We start from the raw sequence: 17990 nt of genomic DNA on the forward strand, positions 1-17990 counted from the left end.
TGAAAAGTAAGCGTTAGCACCAAAATAAACTCATCTTTTTTTTTTTTTTTAAGAGAAGAGATTTGTCTATTTGTTTGAAAGTCAGAGTGACAGAGTGAGAAAGAGAAAAAGAGATTATCCACTAGTTCACACTTCAAATGACTGCAAGAGCCCAGGGTAGGCCAGGCTGAAACCAGGACACTGGAACTCCATCCAGGTCTCCCACTTGAGTCACAGGGGCCCAATTACTTGGGCCATCATCCATTGCCTTCCCAGAAGCCTTATCAGGAAGCTGGATCAGAAGAGCAGCAGCCAGGACTCAAAACAGCACTCCAATATGAGATGCTGATATTGCAGCAGTGGCTTAAACCACTGAACCACAACTCCAGCCCTCAAATTCATCTCTTAGCTCTATTTTTCCACAACGTGTTTGTAGCAACCTCATCTGTTGAGTGCTTACTAAGTGCTGTGGGCATGATGTAGGGTGGGCTTAGCCTCAGAGGCACGCATTCCCAAACTAGCAAAATGTTTATTGCAACAGCATTTTCTGCAAACCACAAAACTGTCTCCTGGTTCATCTCGTGGGCCTGTAGGCTCCCAGAGAAGCTCATCAGAACTCCAGTGCTTGCCGTGTGCTTTCCAAAAGAGGCTGAACCCAGGAGCGTGTGGGATTTGGTTTTTATTGAAAAACATCACCTCATATCAACACCCCCCACCCTTACCTGCTCTGTAACCTGCTGCTCACTGCCAAGCCAATAACCTAAATAAGGAAATTGCTAAATCCTATATTTCATAAAGTAATATTTAAAGCTGCCTTTTGGTCAGAGTTCCCCCCAAGGGTGCTTTGTAGAATGCACGCACTCCTACAGAAGCAAAACCCTATTACACAATTTCTATCTCCTATTGTGTCTCTTGGATGAACAGTTCCCACTGGACTACATCCATTTCCTTAGGGGAAAGGGGGGGGGGCGTTTATTGAGTACCTACTATGGGCTCAGCGTTGAGTGAGCCATTTTGCCAACTCTGTCTCATTTAAACCTACTTAACAAAAAGTGACAAGGCAATGGCATTCTTCCAGTGTGACAGATGAAGGATCTAAGGCCCTGGGTGCTGAATAATGTGGCTGCCGAATTTCTCTGCCATTCATTAACAAGTGGCAGAGCAGGAAATCAAATCCAAGACTGTCCACTTCCAACATTCTTACCCGTTAGCTGTGGCCCTGGCTCCGATCACCATCAAGAAAGCAAAAATGCTCACGATGAAAGGAAAACTGGCAAGCGAAAACTGATATTCCAGGGCAAATTGTGTTTGCACCTAAGGGTGAGGCTCAGAGAAGGCAGATCTATACTTTGGTGTGCATAAGCTTCACCCAGGCAGCAAACATAAAAAATGGGATCACAGGCTCAGAGCTTCCAATTCCTTCAGACTGGAAGTGGGAGGCACAGTTTACACCTGTAACCAGCACCTGCAGGGATCTGGATCAAGACCACCGGCCCCTCTTAGAGGTCTAGGTCCTGGTCTTGCTGCGATGGAGACCTCGGTTATCTTAGGGGGTCCAGAAATGCTGGGGCAGGTGTTTGCCCTAGTGGTTGAGATGCAAGTTAAGGTGCCTACATCCCAGGGCCAGCCTTGTGGTACAGTTAAGCTGCCACCTGTTCTGGTCCTGGCTGGGCTACTTCCAATTCAGCTGCCTGCTAATGTGCTTGGGAAATCAGCAGAAGATAGCACAAGACAAATGCTTGGGCCCCTGCCACTCACATGGGAGATCTGGATGGAGTCCCTGGCTCCTGGCTTTGGCTTGCTCCAGCTCTGGCCATTGTAGCCATTTGGAGATTGAACTAGCAGATGGAAGATATTCATTTTCTCTCTCTCTCTCTCTCTCTCTCTCTCTCTCTCTCTCTCTCCTGTCTCTCTTCCATCTCCTCTCTCTCCTCTCTCTCCTCCTTTCAAATAAAATAAATGAATCTTTAAAAAAAAAAAAAGAGAGATGCCCACATTCCATATCAGACAATCTAGGTTCCACTCCCAGTCCTTGTTGTTGGGGAAATTAGGGGAGTGAACCAGCAGATGTGAGAGCGCTCTCTCTTTCTTTCTCTCCCTCCCTCCTTCCCCTTAAAATGCAGAAAGGATGAGTAAAGTGAATTTCTTTCTGAAAGACTCCTTCATAATGACTAAAACTTATCTCTAACTAGAGGTGAATGGAGACTTTGGGAATACTAGGTTATTTTACACGTTTGTAGCACGGATTATATATGAAGTCGTACACTAAGACATTGCCCTGACGACTGGAGACAGGACACTTTGATTGCCTCTCTCTTAGTAATGGCAAGAGTGGAGATCCAAGGCATGTGAGAGGCTGGGCCAAGAGCACACAGCTTGATTCCAGCCAGAACCAGTGCGATGAAATCTCAGCCCTATCCCGTTTCCCCCAAGTTCAGAGCTTCGATGTGATCCTGGACAAGGGACAGGACACACTCACATCCGTTTTGGAAGATAAACAGATCCCCAGGGACCTGACTGACATTAATTGGGATGGTCTACCGGGCCTGAGGCTGCGTCTGCCCTGGTGGGTTTAAACAAGCAGAACAGGTGTTCCCAAGGCTGAGAACGGGTGGAGCCACATCAACCACCACTAGAGGGCGCCCTGCGTGGGACGTTCAGGTAATAAACAGGGATAGGGCAACCTGTCCTGATGTCCGTCATTTCCTGTCCTTGCCCATACGATTCTTCTACAAAGTCAGCCATGGTCAATGCAGGTGGCAGCAGGAAACTTGTCCTTTCTCCTTCACAGCAGCCCCTTCATCATCCAGCGTCCTCAGGTAACACCCCGCTTATCTACTCAAGTCTATGTCCCCTAGAGGGGCTCGGGTAGCATCTGTGCCACTGGAGGTTAGGATGATAACTGCTTTACTTTAAGCAAACACAGAGCAGATGTCAAGAGTGTTGGCGAGATGATGGGTCAATGCAACGTGACAGTTTTTATTACTACGGGCTATGGCAGAGCCCCATGTTTTTCTCACCTGCTACTATTATTACTAGTAATAGTAGTAATGAAGTATCAGCCTGCATGTGTTTGCTGGGTAGGCGGACACACGTCCTATCTGTCATCTCATCTCATCTTTGCAACAGCCCAAGAGGAGGGTGATAGGCTTGTCCCCACTTTGCAGGTCAGAAAATGGAATCTCAGAGGGGTTGCGTGAGTTGTTACTGAAGGTGACAAGTGAGGGGGCCAGGACTGGACTCCAGGTCTGAGGCTAAGACCATGGCACCTCCCTCACTGCTTTAAGAAGGTAGCAGAATGTGGACAGCAGGATTAGGGAAGACAAAATTGATTTTTGACAAGATTTCTTTTTGCACTAAAATAATTTTCTCATTCAATTATTTATGAAGTCCAAATTTTTAAAATTTATCTTTATTTGTATGACAGAGAGACAGACATCTACTGAGTCACTCGCCCAAATGTCTACACCAACGTGTGGAGCCAGAAACTTAACCCTGGTCCCCCAGGTGGGTGGCAGGGATCCAGCTACTTGAACATTAATCTGCAGCCTATAGAGTGAACATTAGCAGTCGGCTGGACTTGGGAGCAGAGCCAGGACTTGAACCCATGCACTCTGATGTGAGATGCAGGTGTCTTAGCTGTTAGGCCAAAGGCCCACACTTCCATGAACTTTCTGAAGTACCCTCAGACAAACTTTCCAACCTTGTTACCCTATCACATATAGACTCTTGAGTCTGGGAGTAGAGTATCAAACACTAGGAAAAGACTAGTGACCCCAGCAGAACCCAGGGACCCTGTTCCTTCCCCAGGCAATGCAGCATAAATAAATGTGTATTTAGCAGGCCAGGTGAAGTTCACAGATCCCAAGACCTTGCTTTGACCTGTCCTGAAATATTTCTAAACGCATCAGACAACAACAAGTTGGTGCAAGGACTGGGATGCAGGCCGCCTCCAAGTGCTGTCACAGGATCATAATGGCTTTGTTTTTCACAGGGGAGGGGAAAACAAGTTTATGCCTCAAATTAGTAGGTCTGGCATGTTCCAAATTGTGCACATTTCTAAAAATGGACTTTGACATGTGGGCAGTTATTTTCTAACACAAGACCCAAAATTCTGTCTCTCTCCAGGCAACAACTGGGAATCGGGATTCTCATTATGCACACGGATCTGATTTCTCTTTCACACAGCCCAGTCTCTGGGGCCCCGGTCAAACTCTCCTTTCAGAACCTCCAACCTTCAGAGATACCTGGAGACCGAAGGAGAGGGTCTTAAGGCCTCAGCGAGAGTCCTCTCAGCAGTGGTCCTCAAAGTGTGGTCCCCAGCACAGCAGAACGGCATCACCTGGACACCTGCTAGCAGCTCAGCTCCCCAAGTCTCAGAAACTCCTGGGTGGGGCACAGGACTCCGGTGATGCTGACGCACCCCCACGTGGCTCCAGCATGAGAACCACCAGTCCCCCCTCCACTCACGTCCACTCCTCCAACGCTTCTGGCAGCCTCTCCATCCACTTCCCACCTCGGTGCAGGTCATCGTGCACCAGCTCCTGGAGGTGGTCCCAGTTCCAGTCCACCCTCCCCAAAGCCAGTCTCCATTTAGAGGTTGGAAGTACCTTTGGAGAAGGCAACAATGATCATGACACTACCCTGCCCACAGCCCTGCACCAAGTTCAAGGTCATTTACGAGTTCTACCCTTACCTCCCTGGGTCATCCACATCCTTCCCCCCACCAACTCCAACAGCACATAAGGAATGAAGAAAAAACCACAGCATTCATTTCTGGTGTATTCTGCAAAGAGATGTCCCCAACAGGGCAGTGGCTCAGGCATTAGAGACATGGGTTCCAACTGCAGCTCTACCACGTAGCAGGGAGAAGATTTTAGACAAGTACAACTCCAGCTGGTTCAGACCCCACAACCTCAGCTCCAAGTGGACACCACGATGCCCTCACACACAGCTGGATCTCTGGAGAATTAAATGATGAAATGATTCTACATGCCTAGCGTTCTGGCACATGGTGAGAAGCCAACACATTCCTTATTCTGCTCCTCTGCCTGGTCACCCAGTGAGTTCACTCCTTCGCCATTGTTGCTCCCCATGCTGCCTTGGGGAAGGTGGAAGTGGTGCTCACTTTCCCAGACAACTAATCACCCCCCAAACCCTTAGCCGATAACTGGATTGTGTTTCTCTCCCCTTCAGAGGCTGTGTTCTTCCCCTGTATCCATGTACCTTGTGTCTTGTCGTTTTGCCTTTGTAGTTTTCTGAGAACAAAACATTTATTGGATGTCTTACCTGGGATGGTCTCTCAGGCTGGCATTTAATTTCCGGTAACAAATACTGGGAAGCAAAGGGGAGCACATTGTCCAACAATTGCCCCAAGAAAAGACACAGCACACCCAAGTCCACGCCACACACAACACCCACAACTGGAACTTGGACAGACTTACAGCTGCCACGCACGGCGGACACACGTGTGCACTGTGTCACACACAGACGCCAGGACTTCCTGTCCCTTGGTCATTTAATATTAAACTCCACAACACCTGGACAAAAGAGCTAGGAAGAGCCATACGATACCTTTCGGTGACTTAAGTGTCGCCACTGTCCAGTCACCCTCAGAACTCCCTAAAAAAATAACAATGGAGAGATGCTGATGTGTTTTGCGAGTCCCGTGTCACACCCAGGAGCTGCTGGCCGCCCAGCTGCAGCCTCTGATGGGGGGGTGGGGGCAGGTCTCAGGGGACCCCAGAGCAGGGAGGGGAGCCCAGTGTGCACATGCCACCACAGAAGCACCTGTTTCTGCAAGGCCCTGAAGCAATCTCAAGTTAACACCTTAGGAAGATCAAAAGAATCCCCTGAAAAAAGGCCTAGATAGTCTCAGTTACATAAGGCAGAGAGAATCCTTAAGCAGTCAATCAGGCTCTAAAATTTCCACCTGCTAAGGAAGAAAAGGAAAATTTGAGTTCCCTGAGGCCACACTGGCTAATGACCACACTCTGGTGGCGAGGGATGACTTCTGAGCCCCTCCCTGAGGGCGGGTGCAGTATTCCAGGTTCCAGCTCAGGACAGGCTCTGCTAGCTGTCACTCTAAGTGCTGGGCTGGGCAGGGCCCACCTCACCATGGCGCCTGGCACCTGGTCTTTGTTTGGAAAACACTGTTGAGTGAATGAACGATTGTGATTTCTTCACCTAGAAGCTCCCTCAAACGCTGAAAGAATCAAGTGTGTTATTGAGAATCCAGGAACAGCTAATGCATTGCTTGACAGGGCAGCTGTGTGCTTGGAATTTTTGTTAAAAATCAGTTTCTCCAAATTGATTCCATTTCAGATGTACTGAGGAGCCCCGGGGAATACAGAACTATGAGTAGTGTACCACGGCGCCGTGCATAAAACAAGGGAGAAGAAAAGGACCCTGGCTATGTCCAGCCTTTCCTCCTTAGCCCTCTGTCACATTGGCTTTCACTTAAAGGCTAGCGAGCCTACCCATGGGGCCTCTCCTCTCCCCATTGGCTGGAGGCTTGACCACTCAGTGCAGGCTACGAGCTCTCCTTTCCTCTCTTAGGAATCTACTTGGAAAGACCAGGTCCTCAACACCTGATGACCCATTTCTTGAGATCCACCAGGCTGCCTGCTGGGAGGAGATGCAGGGAACAGGGAGTGATCTGCGTGATTACAGAGCACAGATCTGGACCCAGTTAGACACTGGGGGATGGCCTTTGAGATGCAGCAAAGACACTCAAATTGCCACATTCCCCCTGTGGATCTGAACTCCACACCCTCATCTCTCACGACAGAGAGGCAACTGGAGTGACAGGGAGAGCGATGGGGTAAAATTAAGCGGGACCTGCGCAGGATGGCTTAGAGCCAGGGTCATCTGGAAATAGTGGTGCAGCCCCAGACCTTCCTGTGGGAGTGGACACAGAGTGGCCCGCCACTGAGTCACTGGCTCCAAGGATGCCCCCTTAGCCCCAGATAAAACCAGTCACTGCTGTCTGCCTTGAAGGCAGGAGCAGGATTTGTCCCCTGTACCTGGGAAGGAGCTTAGCTCTGATGAGGAGTCAGGGACAAGGTCTCTTTCATAAACCCATCAAGAGTAAGGGACCTCAGGGTACCCCCATGTGAGTTAAGGCCCCGCTATGCCTTTGGTGGCACAAGTCAGCATTAGACGCACATCTCAGGGGTGCAAAATTCACCTAAGGGATTCAAAGGATGGGAGCGTGAGGACAGCATTGTAACATTCATTCAGGCGTGGTTACCCACGTGTAAGCAATTGCTTAGCAGTTATACTACTGCAGAATTAGGATCTGTGTATTTTCCTGGGTGTAGATCGCACGCTAACTACAGGGCACCTCAAGATGAGAGGTCTTCAGGAAGTTATGGAAAAGGCCCATCGTGAAGATGAACAGCATGCAAACACTCTGCAGGAATGTTTTTGCACCAAAATAAATTTCTCTCTTAATCCCATTCTCCACACACTTTTTTGAAGAGTTCTCATGTGTGAGGTCTGAATTCTACACAGCGTCCTGGGGAAATTTTACCTTCAAACAAAGACAAAGAGCTAATATCTTTCTAAGGCTTCCCTTGAGGAGGCGGACTGGGCCTCCCCCACCTTTGTCTTCCTGAAATCCCTCAGCAGAAGGCAGTGCTGGGTCACGGGGAGAACAGGAATCCTAATCAGGAAATCCTGGAGAGGAGCCTTGTCTCCAGCATTTACTGGAAGCACGCGGCAGTTACAACCACACTGAACCTTGGTCTCCCCTTCTGCATACCTGATCGCTCCCTCAGAGGTGTGCTATTTGGGGTTCAGTGAGATCATCTCCTTTTATGCCCTATTTTTTTTCTTCAAATAAACTAGTAGAGGTCAGTCCAAGGCCATGAACCTCATGCATCTGTTAGGGTTCTCACATGAGACTCCTGCAGCAAGAGCAGGAAGGGAACCCCCACCACTTCCCAGTGCACCTGTTGCTGTGGCTTTAAAAAGTGTAATTGGAAAATGTTATGCGATGCTGGCAAAATAGTCAATCATCTGTCAAACGGCGACAGAGAAAATATTTTCTGAAAAATCCAAATTCTGAATCACAACTGAAGGCACACAGCATTGTAGCAGTGACGCTGTAACAGCCTGTCTCCTTCTGATACTGGGGGCCTAGGTCACACAGGGCCATCTACAGGCACACGGACAGGAACCCTTGGGAGCTGAGGCACTCAACTCTCAGACATCCAGAGGGAGCGTTGGAGACGAATGCCAATGGGCAAGCAGCCTTTTTCTCCAGGTCCAGTAGGAATCACACAAAAGGGCAGCCTTTTCCCAGTTCTGGAAGCTGGAGTCGCCCCTTTCTAAGCCATCAGGTGATCCCTAAGGATCCTGCTCATTCACCTCTGGCTTGCAAACCTTGACCTATCACACAGTAACTGCCCATCAAATGGGGCCCTGGGACCAGGAAACTTGTGTGCATAACTGAATCTCCGAGTCACATTTGGTTCAGTTTATCCCAAGACTTCAGCCTTGGTGGAAAATGTTTCCAAAATGCTTAAACCCGTATTTCAGCCCCAGGATCAGTCAGGTGGGTGAGGCTAACTGTTGGGTGTTTCTGGGTTTTGAGACAGGTTGTAGTCCCCATTTGTCTGGGCACCGACCTTCACTGTCCAGACTATCGACGGGGAGTGAAGAGGCTGTGGACGACTCTTTGCTAGTCCTTAAGACAGATCAGAAAAGCCATTTGTTGTTCACTTGCTTGCTTGTTTTACCAGCTCCCTCACATGAGTTAATGTTGATGTATGTCTTTCCCACCAAACTGGATGAAGGATATGGGTCCAGTTCTCTTCCCCCTTAAAAGGAAACCTGGGGACCTACATGCTCATCAAGATACCAGTGTGTCTTGGAGACTAGAGGAAGAACACAAGCAGCAAAGCATTCTGGTCTGGAGAGTTGAGTATGCTCCACTGTTTACAGAGGGCTGACCATGCCAAGCTAAGAAATTTACCTGCACTCTGTGATTGAATCTTCCAAGTCAGCAGCTGGGTATCCTTACTATACCCATTTTACAGATGGTAAAACTGAGACCTGAGGAGGGTGTTTCTGAAATTCTTTGATACATGTCTGAGTGAGGTCTTGAGCTCTCTTCTGAGCAGTTCCAGAGCCCATGCTGCACTCTGCCATCTAACTGATCATCTTGAGCCCCTGACCTGCTGTGGTGCCTGCCATGTGGTATTGTTTACCGGTTTCACAGAGCAGTGTTGAGAGCACTCACTAAGTGCCCCACGGTGAGCTGGCTCTTGGAGAGACACTGCCAAATGGGACTGACTTTGTCCACATGAGACCTACAACCAAGGGACGCCAGACGGGATGCTGGGGAAAGGAGGGAGGGGGGGAGTGGAGAAGGAAGGAGGGAGGGAGGGGGAAGGAGGGGGGAGGGAAGGGAGGGGGAGGGAGGGAGAGGGAGGGAAGGGAGGGGGAGGAAGAGGGAAGGAGGGAGGAATGGAGGGAGGGAGGGAGGGAGGAGGGAGAGGGAGGGAGGGAAGAAGGGAGGGAGGAGGGGGAAGAGAGGGGGAGGGAAGGTAGGGGAGGAGGGGGGAGGGAAGGAGGGGAGGGAAGGAGAGAGGGAGGAGGGAAGAGGGAGGGGGGAGGGAGGAGGGAAGAGGGAGGGAGGAGGGAGGGAGAGGGGAGGGAAGGTGAGGGGGAAGGGAAAAGGAGGGAGAAGGAAGAAGGGAGGGAAGGAGGGGTGGGAAAGGGGGTGGGAAAGGGAGAGGGAAGGGAGAGGGAAGGGAGAGGGAAGGGAGAGGGAGAGGGAGGGAGGGGGGAGGGAACAGCTCCACCACCCCTTCTGACCCAGAGTCTGGCATTACCCTAGCATGTGTTGATGTTTTAGCAACAGCTGGCAGCAAACCCTAAGGGAAGAGATGACTGTATAGCCCCCTGCTATACATGACCAGATAGAACGTGCCCAAATCCCTGAGTGGTAGACAGAAAAGGGCTCCCCTTAGACATGAATGAGGGCGATTTCAAAAAGCAAACAAAAGTCGAACGGAAAGGCAGGCAGGTTTGGGGAGGATGTGTCTCAGGGATGACCAAAGGTTACCCACCCTCTCCCACATCCTCCCCCACCCAGTCGGCACTGAATGTGTGGGACATGTTGAACAGCCCACAGGGCTTCTAATAACTAGAATGAATGGAGTTACTTAATTTTCTAATTTTAAAATTAGAATGGAACTCGGAGACCACAGATCCCAGCCCCTCAGTTTTCACAACCAGCAGCTGAAATCCAAGTTTCCGTGACCCGTTCAGGGCCGTGCAGCTAAGAAGCTGAGAGCTTGGGCGGAGGTGCGGCCTCTGATTACCCACCTGATGTTCAGGATATGAAGAGCTCCATGAGAAATTCATTTTCTGGAGTGATTTTTGAACTCAACAGTTAACCCTAAAGGACGTCTCACCCTCCCCCCTTCTTGGCTTAATTTTAGAAAATGAGTCTGGTTATCAGAGGTTGCAGAGCTTTCAACAGCAAACCATTTTTTAAACAACTCCTCTCCCGGGTGGTAATGATTTCACTAATGAAATGCATTCCATCATTCACACCATGATCACATTACGCCTTAATAAAGAACCCTTGAAAGAACATTTATTATGGGATTAGCATTTCATTTATGCAAGCAGATACTGGACTCCTGAGTAACCCATTGAGTTAAGTAATCCTCCAAATGGGGCTTCTTCTCACTGGAGACTCACAAGACCACCTGAGATGCACAGGAAGCCCTGTGAACGCTCACAACAGTCAAGAAGAAGGATGGAGGAGACAGGCACAGCAACAACACACAGAGCCAGGAAGGGTTCTCCAGGGAGCTCCTTTATAGTTTTCTAGAGAACAGAAGGGAACTCCCTTGCAACCAAGCTGTCTTTTGATTCTTTTTAATGAAAAGGGTATTCCTTCATCCTACAAACATTTCAGGAACTCCTGATTTGTGGAAGAAATCATTACTCAAAGAGTGGCAAACACATTTTCACACTGCAGATTTAATTTCAAAGGCTCTGCAGACATTTTTGATGTCAATGAGGGAGGCCCACGTAAATCCCAGGCACAGTCAAGGAGCTCTGTTGGAATTTCCAAAAATCTAGAGGTAGGAGCTGAGGACCACACTTTGTACAGGAAAGTGTGGTCAGTTCTAAAATAACAAGACAGCTGGGCTGAGCTTTTACGCCGAAGGAAGAATCAAACGTAACAGCACGTGCTGTTTATCACCTCCCTGCAAGCCCAGACAGGAGACGATATGTTATACCAGTTATAGCAGCAAAGATGCCTGTGCACCTGCTCTCCTAGGCAGCAGCCCTCAGCCCTCTCTGGAAAGCCTGAATATATTTCAAAATGCTGTACAAACACTCAGCATGGAAAGAAGGAAGCCATGGTTGGGGGAGGGTGTACAGCGAGGCTTCCAGTGGGCACAGGAATTCAACATGAAGCACGCTCTTGCATTGCCAGTCTGTACAACCTGCTTCTTTGGGCACGTAAGTTTGGCTCAATCTTTCAGCAATTGCATCTAGAAGTCCTAGGAGATTGGGGAATGTGAATCCCCAAAGACAGACCTCTGTGGCACAAACACTAACCACCCAGCATGCACCTGGCCCTCCGTGAGGAGCCACCATGCTTGTTTGTGAACCTGAGGCTTGTAAGCTGCAGTTGCCACCAGCATGCTAGACGCGTGACTGTGTCTATGCTTTGGAATCTGATGTCGGTTTCTAGCGGAAGTGGGATATTTCATGCTGGAATCAAATCAGCCACCTCCCATCTCATCTCTAATGAGGGATTTGAAAGCAGGGGAAGGAAAGAGGTTGAGATGTTGATAATTAAAGAAAATCTTTGAGGTCCTCCATCCAGGGTTTTCCAGGAACCCAAAGTGGGAATAAATAAATAAATTGTATGCATGGTCCAAGAACAGAAGGATCTTTCCCAGTGAATTGGAAGCTCACCCAAAGAGAATTGTTGCATTATTCTGGGACTCCCGAGAGTCGATCTGAGCAGAGAATTTTTAAAGACATTTAAGAAGATCCTCCCCAGAGATCTGAGTAGGTTATGAGAGGGAACTCAGGAGGTAAAAAGACAGTGGGACGCTCAGGAAGGGAGGTGACTAGCATACATGCGAGGGATATTCTCTAGTGGTCCACAATAGGAGTCATCTCATTGTAGCCGCACAGGCACTTTATGCCCATTTTACAGATTGGAAGACTGAGGCCTACAGAAGGGCTCAGTGTTGCCCCGAAGTTGATAAGAGAAAAATCTCTGCCGTTCTCTGCTTGTTCCAGTTTTCCAGAAACTGTTATCATCTAGGAATAAATAAATGCCTGACACATAGCTTAAAAAAAAGAGAGAACTTCTTCCAATAAAACAGACTCTCACCCAGAGTGAACTCTGTGACAGAGAGGAAAGATTAGGGCCAGGATTTGACCCTAAAACTGTCTGGCTTCTCCTAGATGCCCAAGTCATAAACTCAGGGGAAGGGAGGGTTCAGTGGAGACACTGGTAGACAATTTCTCCTTTGAGACAGGGAGGAAAAACGGAACTCCAAGGACATGGTCACGCGGCAAGAGGAAGTCCACCCTGTTCAAAAGACACGAGATGGTAGAGAGCCAGGGAGGAACTTAGAAGAGAAAGCCGAGAGCAAGCACTGAAGATGGGATTTGGTTTTCCTGGATACTGGGCTGCTGCTTAGATCAATGGCGCTCAGTTCTGGCTTCAGCCGGAGACGTCATAGAAAGCTGCTTAAAAATGGCCAAGTCTGGGCCAGTGCTGCGGCTCAACAGACTAATCCTCAGCCTTGTGGCACCAGCACACTAGGTTCTAGTCCTGGTTGGGGCGCCGGATTCTGTCCCGGTTGCCCCTCTTCCAGGCCAGCTCTCTGCTGTGGCCAGGGAGTGCAGTGGAGGATGGCCCAAGTGCTTGGGCCCTACACCCCATGGGAGACCAGGAGAAGCACCTGGCTCCTGCCATCGGATCAGCGCGGTGCGCCGGCCGCGGCGGCCATTGGAGGGTGGACCAACGGCAAAGGAAGACCTTTCTCTCTGTCTCTCTCACTGTCCACTCTGCCTGTCAAAAAAGGAAAAAAAAAATGGCCAAGTCTGAACCTCAGCCCCAGCCAGTTCAACCAAATTCCCTAGGGTGGGAACTGGATGTAGGTGTGTTTCCCTGCTTTCTGGGTGGCTGTATAAACATGCATCCACGTGTCAGACAGCTGGCTTAGGAGAACCTGAGGGTGCCACCGCCAACCAAGAATCGGGACTCGCTAACTGTGGCATGTCGGTTGATTGCAACCAGTGGCCGATCGTTCAAGAGTCTTGGCCACCATCGGGGCCCAGTCACAGCCATCCTCATGCATGAATGGGGAAGGGACCAAAGGGCAATGGCAGTGTTGGGAGCTTGGGTTCTGGAGTGATGACAACACAGGTCAGTTCCCAGCTTCCTCGGCCGTGCTGATTGCGTTGAAGCAAATTAAATGAGCCCCCGTGAGCGTCAGTTTCAGAATCTGGCAGCTGGGATGACAACTGTGCCTTGTAAAGAAAGGGTCTAAAGCAACGTCATGCACTGTGTGGTAGCTCTAGGCTGCCTTCCCCAGGAAATGATGCACTCCAAAGGGCAGAGTCCACCTGGGCAGGAGTGGGTGCTCTCTGACGGCTTCTCCCGACTAGGACAGACCATGTAGGAAGAAGGGAACTCACTAAAGGATCTCGTGTGCCTGAGACAGGGACCTCGTTTCTATGCCCCTTAGGATTCACTAGGGCAGGATACAGGGGTCACAGTGTCTGGAACCACGGAAGCACCCAGGTCCTCCTCCCCAGGAAGCAGCTCACACCCCACAGGTACTGCTTATCCTACCCTAAAACAATTTGATCTGGGTCAGAAAAGGCAGCTAAGGGGCTGAGATACCCAGGAGAAGAGAGAGAAGGGAGAGGGAGAGAGGAAAAGAAAAAGGAAGACAAAGTAAGAGAGACAGAAAAGAGAAGAGACCAGGAAGAACCCTGGAAAGAGAGAGAGCTCAAAGAAGCAAAAAGGAGCGCAGGGATTGGGGAGAGAACACGGGGGTCCATCCCGGAGGCCCTTACCGACTGCCTTTAAGGAGGCGTACTTGTTGAGCTCTTTGCCTGGTGGCTGCTGCTCGTAGGGATTGGAGATCTGTCCCAGGTTGGGGTACGAATGCGGGTGGCCCATCTGCTGGAGCAGAGGGGAGGTGGGCACGGCGTTGTTCATCTGCGTGGTGTCTGGAAGGAGAGAAAGAAAGAGAGTCAGGGACAGGGCACAGCCCCTAACCCCACCATACCCACGTTCCTGGAGACCACAACTCTCCCCCAGCATAGCAGAGTGTGTGCAGACACCTGGGGAACAAGTGAGTCCACGACGTTCACGGGAGAGCCACTGAGACCCCGCAGAGCAAAGCATGTGCTCAGAACATCTCCACCTGCCCTAAGTGAACGCACTCAGATACAGCACTGTAGGGGTTATTTTTGTTACCAAAATACTGTTGGTAGAAATAGATGCTCAATCTCAGTAACAGTCAAGGGAATTCAAAGCAGAAGAACAAGGAGAATTTATCTTTCACCAAGAGACTGTCAAACACAAAGATGACGGTGGAACACCAATATTGGGATCCAGAAGGCCTCGCGAGCTGCTGGCAGACAGAGGGGTTTGCTATCTCATCAGCAACGAATCTGGCCCTGTGTATAAAAATTGAAAGTATGTGTGTGTGTTGAACAAGTAACACCACCTGCAGGGACTGATTCTACAGAAATACAGGCATCAGAATGCAAGGACATTTGTTCAGAGATATTTTTTGCACTGTGGTTTGTAAAACAAAACATGCACATAGCAACAATCTGAGCTGCCACCAATGTGGGAACACCTCAATCGATTACTGCACATACGTTGGATAGAATATTAGGCAACGGTCAGGAAAAAACACATTAAAATGAGTTAATTCTATAATATCAATCAAGCTGGAGAGTTTCATGTGGTTTATATTAAGTGAAGGAAGCAAACTTCAAAGCAATACTAATAATATAGCATTTTTCTTAAACAAGAGAAAACCTGCAGATACTTTTGTGAGCTATGGTATGGCTATGACAGAAAAATATTTATATATAGACATACATACTGAATATGGGTTCCTTAGGGGGAATGGGACCCACAGGGAGACTGGTTCAAGGTTTCTCTGAGATGGGATTGAGAGGAAGAACACAAAGTATGTTAAGTACGTGGAAGGCAGAAGACTCCAGAGAGCATGCTCCAGGCGGGGGACCGTGCAGGCAAAAGCCTTGAAGCTGGAGAGACGCCGGCATGACCAGGACCTGAAGGCAAGCCCAGGCCTGCAGCCCCACGTGGGCACAGAATACATGGTAAGCAAAGTGCAGTGCTGTATCCGAGTGCAATGGAGAGACTTGCAGGCTCCAGGGGAGCTTGGAAAGTGCTCCCATCGCCATCCTGAGAGCCACAGGAAGGGTGGACAGGGACAACAGCCAGGCCAGCAGGATGGCTTTCCTGTAAGTCCTCACTGTTCTTCAAGACTCCATGTACGTGCGTTTGCTTGGGATGATATATTTATTTTTATTTTATTTTTTATTTTATTTTTTGACAGGCAGAGTAGATAGTGAGAGAGAGAGAGACAGAGAGAAAGGTCTTCCTTTGCCATTGGTTCACCCTCCAATGGCCGCCGCGGCTGGCACACCGTGCTGATCTGATGGCAGGAGCCAGGTGCTTCTCCTGGTCTCCCATGCTGGTGCAGGGCCCAAGGACTTGGGCCATCCTCCACTGCACTCCCTGGCCACAGCAGAGAGCTGGCCTGGAAGAGGCGCAACTGGGACAGAATCCGGCACCCCAACTGGGACTAGAACCCAGTGTGCCTGCGCTGCAGGCAGAGGATTAGCCTATTGAGCCGCGGCACCGGCTGGATGATATATTTTAACGGATATTGACTTTGTGTATTCAGAACCACTACTTCATTGGTGTACCACTTCAATTTCCTGTGGTTTGGTTTTTGTTTTTATTTATACGAGAGACTGAGACAGAGCTCTCATCTGCTGGTTCACTCTCCAAATGCCCACAACGGTCAAGGCTACAGGGAGGCCAATGCAGGGAGCCCGAAAGTCAATCCAGGTCTCCCACGTGGGAGGCAGAAACCCAACGACTGGAGCCATCACAACTGCCTGCCAGGGTCTGCGTTAGCAGGAAGCTGGAGGCAGGAGCCAGACTCAGGTCGTGGGTTTCTTATCCACTAGGTCCAGCACCAGCCCCCTTCCATCCCACTGGACTCATGCCATGAGCTGACACTCAGGGCAATTATCCCAGTTTTGGTTTCCCCAGAAGTCAACAAGACAAAAACTCACAAGCAAGCATACTTGGGAAGTCATCTCACTCTTCTGTCGCAAAAGGCTCAAGGCGTGAGACAGACCAGGAAAGCAGAAAATAAAACTTAGCATTACAGTGCTGAGCTGGAGCTCAAACCCACTCTGGAGACGGGATGAATGGTACCAAATGCACGCCTGGAAACCAGGTCGCCCTGGTCGGGGGGAGGCAGTCCCTTCATATTTATACACCAACCCTCAGCATTCACTGATTGAGGGCTACTTCTATGAGACATTAATTTCTCAGAACTTGCAGCCCTCCCTGTATAGAACCAAACAGATCTACAGTAGCTGGAGATGCTTTCAGAGATGTAGGAGCTATGAATTCGAAAGGCAGGTGAGTCATTTTGAAATTCAATGATTTTTTATAGCCCTTGTCTCTACTATTGAGAAACAGGACATTTTCCTTCTTACTATTTGTTGAACTTTACTTAGTGTAGGGTTAATCTGATGAGTATAAAGTAAGCTAAGGGTAGCTCATTGTAAAAACTGAGAGAGGGAGTGGGCAAGGGGGGAGAAAGGGTAAGGTAGGAGTATCACTATGTTCCTAAATCTGTTTATGTGAATCGCATGAAACTTGTTTACCTTTATAAAAAACTAAAATAAAATGAACCCGAATAGTAAGGTCCCAAATGCTACAGTAACTCACCTCAATGGCCATGGAAGGGAGCCTGTGATGCAAATCGGTCCAATCACAAGACCTCCCTCTTCTCCAGTGACTGGGCAAGAGGGGATCATGTGATCTACGCTGAGCCAATCAGGGCTCTTTCGTCATTATTTGTTTGTTTGTTTGGAACCATGGGAGTCAAGGAATTCGGAGGTCAAGAAGTCAGGTGAACTTGGACCAACTCTGTAGAGAAAACCTTTCCGCATTAGGAAAGAATAGGGATAGCAGCCACACAAGGGGACGTGAGGGGATAGAGAAGCCCCTTGCTCCGTATACTCTGCAGTGTAAGATTCTGACTAAGGCAAGTATCTGGCTTCTCCATGAGGAGTTGGAAGTGATCAGAACAGAGGCTACCATGCAGGAGCCAAAGCCAAAGGAGTGCATCACAACGAGACAGGAATCGCCTGCCCCTGGGTTTTCTACAGAGCTTCAGGAAAAAGTTGCCAGCTGCTGAGGACGGGGAAAAGAGGGGAATGGGATGAGGTCAGTCCCTGAGTACAAAGGCTGTTCAGCGGGCTGTGTGAGTTCTGCTGTTCTATTCTCTAAGGCATCTATGGTCAATAATAATGTGTATGGGGCTGGTGCTATGCCACAGAGGGTTAAGCCTGTGAAGCAAGCATCACATATGGACACTGGTTCAAGTCCTGGCTGCCCCACTTCTGATCCGGCTCCCTGCAAATGTGCCTGGAGAAGTCGCAGAAAATGGCCCTCATGCTTGGGCCCCTGCACTCACGTGAGAGACCCAGATGCAGTTCCTGACTTCAGCCTGGCCCAGCCCCAGCTGTTGTGGCCATTTGAGGAGTGAACCAGCAGATGGAAGATCTCTCTCTCTCTCTCCTCTGTCCTCTCTAACTCTGCCTTTCAAATAAATAAAATAATTCTGTTTTTTTTTTTTTTGACAGGCAGAGTTAGACAGTGAGAGACAGAGACAAAGGTCTTCCTTCTGCTGGTTCACCCCCCAAATGGCTGC

General features: G+C 49.3%; 1 protein-coding gene across 3 annotated transcripts in view; it reads right to left on the reverse strand.

Moving 5' to 3' along the window:
* Nucleotides 1–17990, reverse strand: part of SHISA9 (shisa family member 9) — a 346359-nt gene that overhangs the window by 42544 nt on the left and 285825 nt on the right. For 2 of the 3 annotated variants that reach the window (XM_051847822.3, XM_008257739.5), the window contains exon 3: nucleotides 14062–14217. In XM_051847822.3, coding sequence (XP_051703782.3) covers nucleotides 14062–14217 — 156 coding nt within the window. Of the gene's footprint in view, nucleotides 1–5553; nucleotides 5602–14061; nucleotides 14218–17990 lie in introns of all 3 variants that reach the window. The other variant, XM_002711757.6, reaches the window with a different exon arrangement.

This window comes from Oryctolagus cuniculus, chromosome 19, assembly GCF_051225735.1.
Source record: "Oryctolagus cuniculus isolate XC-2025 breed Fujian yellow rabbit chromosome 19, ASM5122573v1, whole genome shotgun sequence".
NCBI lineage: Eukaryota > Metazoa > Chordata > Mammalia > Lagomorpha > Leporidae > Oryctolagus > Oryctolagus cuniculus.